The following is an 8889-nucleotide window of genomic DNA, read 5'->3' as shown; positions in this document are numbered from 1 at the left end:
CAATAACAGGCAGAATATTCTGTAAAATTAGACATACTACTCTTAAGACATTTCAGGTTGTTCATATTTGTTCAGGTTAGTCACATTTTTATAACATTTTTGTGTAATTTCGATTTTTTAAAACTAAAACAAAGAGAAAAAAATTGCAGTTTTCATCATTTATAAGTTATTATGATAGTATTTTACTGGTCTGACCCACTTTAGATTGAATTGACCTCAAATGATTTAACATCCTTGATTGTTAATATCTTCAGTATAATTTCTGCATTTCACAAATTCATCCCAAGGGCCCGACTGGACACTTTGGTGGGCCGGTTTTGGCCCCCGGGGCGCATGTTTGACACCTGTGACATGGACAGTTATTTGTGCCTGCGGAGAAAAGCACCGTAGGGATCATGTGTTCGCCTGAACTGCCTGTCAAGTATCGTTTTTCAGTGTTTTATCGAATTTACGAAAGCGGGTGCTGTTGAAATTACAGTATGCGGGATAGCTTTTTTTTTTTGGTTTTTATGAAATCTACCACAGTCTATAAAGAAAAGTTTAGAGTCTTAAGCCTCATTAGATGGAATTGAGGGCTCTGCTGTGTCAGTTTCCAGTCAGAAAATGTGGTGTCACGTCCAGCCAGGTCTGACGCATCCTCCGAGTTTTAAATGATTGCCCCCAAAGCTGCTGAGCATAATATCACTATTGTGGTTTTAAGTGATGATTATGGGACAGGATCCGTGCCTGGGGGTAAATTTCACTACGTTGTCGTTATTAACTGCCAACGTAGTCACAGTGCATGCAGAAAATACCAAGTTGGCAGGAGTTTTCAGCTGATGCACAGGAGTTCTGGGGGGGCAAAGTGCTTAGAAAGAAGGAATAAAATAAAAGATTTTTTTTTTTTTATCTAGGCTCCGGGAAATTCGGTGGCCATGTTTTTCTTCAATCCCATGTGGCAGTTGTTATAGATCTGTCTCTAAACCTCCTGACCAGGAATAAACAAGCAGTGTTACTCTGCAATATATTAAAAATTCATATATAATAAAACAAAAAAAAAAAAGTCCAACACACTGCTCATACAGTTGTTTCTACAAACACATAAATGTCTCTTCATGAAGGATAAACAAGGTCTATATCATTTAAATATAAATTATAGAGTAATGAGGGATTTTTAAGAGGTTTGCCTGCATGTTTTTCCCCCTAAATGCGTCGTCGCTGAGGTGAAAAAGGGGAGCATTTTTGACCGAGATAAATGTTTTCCACACAGTATTTGTTTTCTGCACATTTTCACTTTCCTCCACATCCTTCAGCAGAAATCTACATGGTTATATCACCACCCTTGACTTTCTGACTTTGCAATTATTTGAGAGTTTCGAATTTGGTTGTGCTTGAATGTGGTAAACACTAGCATTTTTTTTTTTTTTTTTTTTCTCGCTGTAATGCGATTAAGCGGTGCTGCAGTTCCTCCAGCCAAAGATACAGGAGGTTGACCTTTACAGAACTCTCCAAACATACAGTGTACAATATTTAGATTCAATAATACCAGTTTTCAGTCAAATTGTACCAGTTCTTTGCACATCTGACGTAAAGATGACCTTTTGGTAAAATGTGAATATTTAAACAAAGTGCTGTTGTCGTTTTTTTTTTTTTTTTTTTTTTTTTTTGTGCTACTTTACACATTTTATCTCGAGTCATCTTGTGCTTGACTTTTAATGACATCAACAGTAGAACGGATCGATGTGTCTCGGTTCTGTTGGTCAGCAGTGTGACTGTGGCAGTGAGGCTACCGGATAGTAAATCTGACAGAGTGAGTGTGGCAGCGGTCAGAGTCAGTGATGCTTAAAGTGAACACTTTCACTCAGTTTCATTTCTAGCATGAGCAAGGTTCACCAAACGCTCAGACATACGAGTACAGTGTCAATCATTTCTGGGAACAACTTTGGACAGATGGTAGATAGAGCGCTACGTTTCCCTAGTAAGTGCAACAATCTGATTTCTTTCAAACTCGCATCAAAATATGACTGTCTAAATTTCTGTACCCATAACAAGGATGAATGAAGGCATAATGAAGTGCGCTGTTCCGTGCGAGTTCAGTGAAAATGTGCCTGATTCTCCAGTATTTAAATAACAGTCCTCTGAAGCGACGCGTGGAGCCAAAAAAACGAAGGGTCAGGAAGCAGACTGACCTCCTCTGATGATGTTTTCAGGGAGAATGAAGTTCCAATCAAAGAGCTTCTGTCACCGCCTGCAAAAAGGAGGGAGATTTAGATTAGACTTAGAAAACGGTGAGATGAAATGATAAATCTTTCTAGAGGAACTCAAATGATATTCATATTCTCTTGAAAGAGCCTCTATTCAATGCCAGCAAAGCCAAATACACATTAAAATCTGCTAGCAATAAAAATGTTTCCATAATATATATAGTTTTCTTCTATAGTATGGTTCAAACTTTGTTCACTGTTGCAGTCAAGTATGAGATGGAGCCGTACCCAAGACTCATTAGGAAAGCGCACTGAGGCTTCTCGTTGCATCATACCGCTGTCTGTCTCCTCAGTGTGTGTGTGTGTGTGTGTGTTTCTGCCGTTACTAAATGCATATTTTGAGCCTCAGAATTTAAGCCCAGTCAGACAGTAGATTCAGATGGCTTTGAGAAGACAAATGTGGTGTCAGCAAAGTCGAATAAGGTCAAGACTGAATCCAATTTCCAGAAACAATGTCCAACCAAGAGCCGAACTGCAAGACTCCGTAATGTCCTCATTAAGACTATTTAAAAGTTTACCCGATGCCCTATAATGTTAAAGTTTTGAAGGATATGACCAGAAGTTTGAGCTCTAAATGGCATCTTTGTATATTCTATGTGTTCTGGTGTAAGTAAAAGTCACACTCTGCAAAAAATCCAAATCTTACCAAGTGTATTTTTCTCATTTCTAGTCAAAATATCTCATCACACTTTAAATAAGACAAAATCACCTAAACAGTAACTTTTCAGTGAGATATAAGAACTTATTTTTAGACAATACATCTTGAAAATCTTATTTCAAGAAATCTTACCAAGATAGTTTTCACATATTCCATGCTGCAAAAATCTAAATCTTACCAAGTGTATTTTTCTCATTTCTTTTTTTTTTTTTTCCACTTAAGTTTTTATTGAATTTTTTTACACATACATTTGACAAAACAACAAAAGACGAACAAACCAACAATGCTTGGGTACATTACTTATATTTCAATACATTTCCTTTATCCAGTCTTTCCACCATTCTGAGCTCTGTGAACAGTCCATTTGTTTCCCTTTTTGTCCATTTGTGCTTCGTGTAGTCGCAGTCTATGAGTCACCCTTTCCATTGTATATATTCCATCAACAATTGTGATCCGCTGGTCCTGTGTTGGTGGTTCTGTCCTTCCCCAGTTCCTTGTAATAGCTTTGTTGCAAGCCACTAAAAGTATCTTAACCAAATATATGTTGTACATTTCCACCAGATAAGTTACAAAAATACAGAACATCACAGCACATTGGAATCTCATACCCCATTATTTCTACACACCATTTGTATTTTTCCTCATTTCTAGTCAAAATATCTCATTATGCTTTACATAAGACATAATCACCTAAAGAGTAACCTTTCAGTGAGATATAAGAGCTTATTTTTAGACAATAGATCTTGAAAATCTTATTACCTCCGCCAAGGAGGTTATATTTTTGCCAGGGTTTGTTTGTTTGTTTGTTTGTCTGTCCGTTAGTGTGAAACATAAAAAGTTATGGACAGATTTGGATGAAATTTTCAGGGTTTGTTGGAAATGGGATAAGGAAGAAATGATTAAATTTTGGTGGTGATCGGGGGTGGGGGGGCCCACGGGGGGGGCCCATTTCCAACAAACCCTGAAAATTTCATCAAAATCTGTCCATAACTTTTTGAGTTATGTTGCACACTAACGGACAGACAAACAGACAGACAAACAAACAAACAAACCCTGGCAAAAACATAACCTCCTTGGCATGGGGGGGCCCACGGGGGGGGGGCCACTGATCAGCCTTGGCGGAGGTCTGCGCTCTCCGAGTGCTTCTAGTTTCAAGAAATCTTACCAAGATAATTTTCACTTGTTCCATTGGCAGATTTTTTTTTTTTTGCTTGAGTTAAGCAAAAAAATCTTGAATTAAATAAAAAAAATAAAAAAAAAATCTGCCAATAGATAATGTGAAAATTATCTTGGTAAGATTTCTTGAAATAAGATTTTCAAGACTTAGTGTCTAAAAATAAGTTCTTATATCTCACTGAAAAGTTACTCTTTAGGTGATTTTGTCTTATTACCTCCACCAAGGAGGTTATGTTTTTGCCAGGGTTTGTTTGTCTGTTTGTTTGTTTGTCTGTCCATTAGTGTGCAACATAACTCAAAAAGTTATGGACAGATTTGGATGAAATTTTCAGGGTTTGTTGGAAATGGGATAAGGAAGAAATGATTACATTTTGGTGGTGACCGGGGGTGGGGGGCCCCACGGGGGGGGGGCCACTGATCAGCCTTGGTGGAGGTCTGCGCTCTCAGAGTGCTTCTAGTTTTATGTGTGATGAGATATTTTGACTAGAAATGAGAAAAATACATATGGTAAGATTGTGATTTTTGCAGTGCACAGGTGACATGTAAAAACTACTTTTATTAAAACAGCCTATAAAGCTAGAATGCAAATACAAGTTTCCTTCCCTATGTTATGGTTGATCTTAGTTTGGCATATGGCCTGTTTTTTTTTTTTAAATATAGTGTTATTTAATAAGTATAAGTCCTGTCTAAACACTTCTACTACACCAGTTTTCATTTTAAATGGGTGACTACTACTGTGGATACTGTGTATTACAGGGAACATTGCATCACGTGTAGATTTAAGCATTAATATGGACTGGCTAACGAGTGACTTAAACTCCTGTAATGGTATTTCTTTAGAGTGTGTCAGCAGTTAAAGTGTTTGGTTAGTCCATATAACCTGCAGGAGTTTGTGTTAAGTGTTTTTACTCCAGCTGAGGAATAAAGTCATTGAAGTTTCACATTAATTGAGTTCAGATCGGCTCTTACAGTGACTCCGCTGCAGACGGTGCAGTAACCCTCCTTTTACACAGATGCTTTGCCAAGGCAATGGTGCAAAACATAATGTTTCAGACACTAACACATGAACACAACATCAAACTGCATCATTATGAACTGAATGTCTCACTCCATATCTCATGTGAAAATATACCAATAAAGCTTTAAAAGTCAATATACGGCCTTGGCCTGTTCACAGTCTGAGATCATTTAATATATGGACAGATCCATAGTCACTGTTGACCAGTAATAAGACAGAGTCAATTCCATTTTCTTTTGGCAAACATTATATCGGAAATCATACCTCTGTCTTGTTGTGGATCCATAGTTATCTAACATCTGAGTGCTGGCCACCTCCAGGTTCCAGTCACACATCTCCAGCAGCTTTAGACACTCGGACCTGGTCCTCAGACCCAAACAGAACAACTGCTCCACCTGCAGAGATGCAATTAAAATAATAAAACACAAAGCTGGGGTTGGGTCGATGCAGGGAGTCAGAGTATTACATAGAAAAACACTACAGAATCCATCTCACAGAGCATCATATTAAGGCTGACTGCAGCACCAATAAGGATTCTTAAACATTTTCAGAAGTTTCAGTCTTTATGAAGCTCAGTGTTTTCTGTAAACACACTTTTGTTGTTACTTAGACCGGCTGAGAACTTCGTATTGCAATTTAAACTTTGCTGCCACTGTTAAGGAACACTCAAGTGTTCCCTCGTGCCTGCTATCTCCCAAACATATGGCTCAACCCACAGCCAGCCATCAGCCGGCTGGAGACACATCAGTGTCTATGCACTTTCTCCTTTTTTTTTTTTTTTTTTTTAAAAGAAAAATATCTAATAGGCTCATTGCTGCAGTAATGGCCTGATTTCTCCCTTAAGGACCAACAGAGCTGAATTCTTTTTGAACCTATACAGACATGAAATGTTCAGTGACTTCCCGTTTACAGAAACATCTTATTGAAAAACGTATAAATAAAAGGACTCGAGGCCTAACCAGGGAAGTAAACATGATCTCCAAGGACCTTTCTGCAGCAGTGTTACCACTGTGGACTTGAGTTCTCTCCAATAATTATAGAACTGCCAACATTCGCACCATAAGGCCTTTATTTTGATGGACTGAAACCATTTAATGTTGCTGCCTTATTTAAAAACATTTTCTTTGCCATAGGAAGCTTTACAAGTATTGTATTGTTTATATGGTATTTTATAAAACCTTTATGAAAGACAGTTTCTGAACTGGGGACATGTCCTGGGTATACCCACGACCCTCTCGAGGACAAAGCAGTTTGGAGAATGAATGAAAACACTTCCTTATAGTTATTACTGTGCTGACAGCAAACACAAGGAAACACTAACTGTGTCAAAACCATGCGCTTGCTTTCATAGTACAGGTAAACTATGAGCTAATGAAGAGCTCACCTTTAAGTAATGCACAGCTTTCTGGACATTCCAGTTGTGGTTCTGAAGTGCAGCCTGACACTCCTCTATCGTCACACCATGAACTGCCTCCTGCACCTAAATCAGATAAAAACACCAAAGTAAGTCTCTGCAATAAACAGCACAACCTATGATTTTCAGCAGTAGGTCTAAACCTAAATATTAAGAGCGCATAGACACCAACTCATTTACTTTGGATAAATTCATCTATAGTGTATGTATTCATATTTATCTATCTGTTAATCTACTGGTATTATCATTGCATTATTATTGTTTTATTTCTAGCATTGTTGTAGTTCTATGTACTTATTAATTGTTTTTAGTGTATTTCTTGTAATTATTTTGTTTTTTACAATGTGCAGCACTTTGGAAATGTTCTTGTTTAAATGTGCTATAGGATTAAAGTGAATTGAATCAAGTATTAGAGTATTCTTTTAATTTAACAAATAAAAAATATCTTTTATCGCGTCTTCACATGTAATAATAGGACTTTATAGGAGTGTAGTCTTTGATTCTCAACTTATAATCAATGTTTTTACAACCAGCACAAACTTTAATACTTTAACTTCCCCCTTATGATCTTCTCTCGCTGCATTAAACAATAGTAATTTAATTATTAAAGGTGGAGGGAGTCCTTCCTAAAAACTAATCTGAATTTACCAGCCAAAGAAACTCAGCCTTCCCTTTCTATGCTCTTCAAACTGGATAAAGATTGGATCATTTTTCACTATAAGTAACTGCGATGTTTCAACCACTGATCAGTTCACGCGACATAATTATGCAAAAAAAATGAAAAAATAATAAAAAGTTTCACAAACTTTCAAGCACGGCCATAAATATGTGATTGATGTACACTTTATCAATACTGGAAAAAATCAATCACTCTCTCTCCTTGCACCTCGTAAGCAGCCCACAGATATCAGTATCCACTACAAAATGCCAAGTGCCTGATCAATGTAGAGCCTTTGCAGTGATCCTGACTTCAGTTCAATGCAGTTCAATATGTGGGAAAAATCAATTGACTAGCAAAAGGTCCTCGTCTTTTTAAATTAACCTCTGCAAAAACTAATACGGCCTTTGTCCCTGAAGTGCGCTAGCATATTTTTAATTAAGTTAGTAAAAGTTTTAATATTCTTATGCTTTTTTTTTTTTTTTTAATTATGAAGAGAAATTAAACAGCAGAACATGTTAAATGTTGTCACTGAATATATTCAAATAGGACTTTCCATTTAGAATATTTGTCTTGATTCATTGGCATTCATAAGTATATATCCAGTTTGCATATGATTTTTTTTTTGCAGTTACACATGAATGAAAATTTAATTCCGATCATTAATTGTACTTGAAAAGGGAGGATATTCATTCAACTGTGACAGATGTGTGGTATAAGTGCCAGAAGTTCAAAATAGTTCAACTGTGTTTATTGTCTGTGGGAGGAAAGTTACCATTTGCCTGCATAGGTGTGCACATGAAAGTGTTCAGTAAACAATACGGTCGTGTATTGGCAAAAATCTGACGATACGATTCAAATCACAATATGAGGATCACGATACTGTTAGAAAGGCAATTTTTTTCTTTGTTTCTTTTTAAAATGATTATTTCCTGGAAGAATTGAATTACACCCGAAATATGCACAAATACTAGACACATTTTTATTTGATCAGAACAGGTTCTAACACTATATCACAAAATGTTCCTGTGTTAAAACTTAAATCATGTTTTACAGACATTACAGTTTAAGATCCTGCTTAAAAGTTCATATTCTATTAGTTCATAACTAACATTACATTATTTTTGTGCAATCCCAACAAAGGAACTAACATTATTTAACAAAAGAGTGTTAGATAACGATAAATAAAATATAAACATAAAAGAAAAACGAAAAAATTTAAAAAAACCTCCAATATCTGCATTTGAATGATTTGAATGAATACCTAAAAATATAGATACAGTACTTTTTAATATCGATACAGAATTGTGAAATATGATATATTGCAGAACCGATATTTTCTTACACCCCTAGTAAACAAGCAACACAGATTTTTACAAGTGACGATCAAAAGTTAAAGTAACTAGCAGGGCTGAAGAAATAACTAATGCATGATTTACAAAACCAAAGAAGCAGTCGGGGATAGTCTGGAGGTTTTTGAAGTGGGGTTGAATAGGAGACAAGTGTACCGGGCACAGAAGAAAACAAATGTACTGCTGTGAACAGAGCCTGGAGCAAAACCCAGTTAAAAAAACAGGACCACCTTTCAAAACAAAAAACAGAATCAGTATCAATATTTTCAATAAATTTTGAACTTTCTCACAGTTTTATCTTGCCATCAGCCAGCCCTTTCTAACTCTGAATGATGCAGATGAGTTTTACTGTGTTAATGTGTAGGAATAT

The 8889-nt window shown here is 36.4% G+C and overlaps 1 protein-coding gene across 5 annotated transcripts in view; it reads right to left on the bottom strand.

Moving 5' to 3' along the window:
• Positions 1-503: 503 nt before the first annotated feature.
• tnk2b (tyrosine kinase, non-receptor, 2b) overlaps positions 504-8889 on the bottom strand; it is a 96163-nt gene continuing 87777 nt past the window's right edge. For all 5 annotated transcript variants that reach the window (XM_030159651.1, XM_030159649.1, XM_030159650.1 and 2 more), the window contains 3 exons: positions 6480-6575; positions 5360-5490; positions 504-2227 (listed from right to left, as the gene is read on the bottom strand). In XM_030159651.1, coding sequence (XP_030015511.1) covers positions 2221-2227; positions 5360-5490; positions 6480-6575 — 234 coding nt within the window. In that variant the 3' untranslated portion in view covers positions 504-2220. The remainder of the gene's footprint in view (positions 2228-5359; positions 5491-6479; positions 6576-8889) is intronic.

Source organism: Sphaeramia orbicularis, chromosome 17 (genome assembly GCF_902148855.1).
Source record: "Sphaeramia orbicularis chromosome 17, fSphaOr1.1, whole genome shotgun sequence".
Lineage (NCBI taxonomy): Eukaryota > Metazoa > Chordata > Actinopteri > Kurtiformes > Apogonidae > Sphaeramia > Sphaeramia orbicularis.
This window is presented reverse-complemented; position numbering and strand designations above follow the sequence as displayed.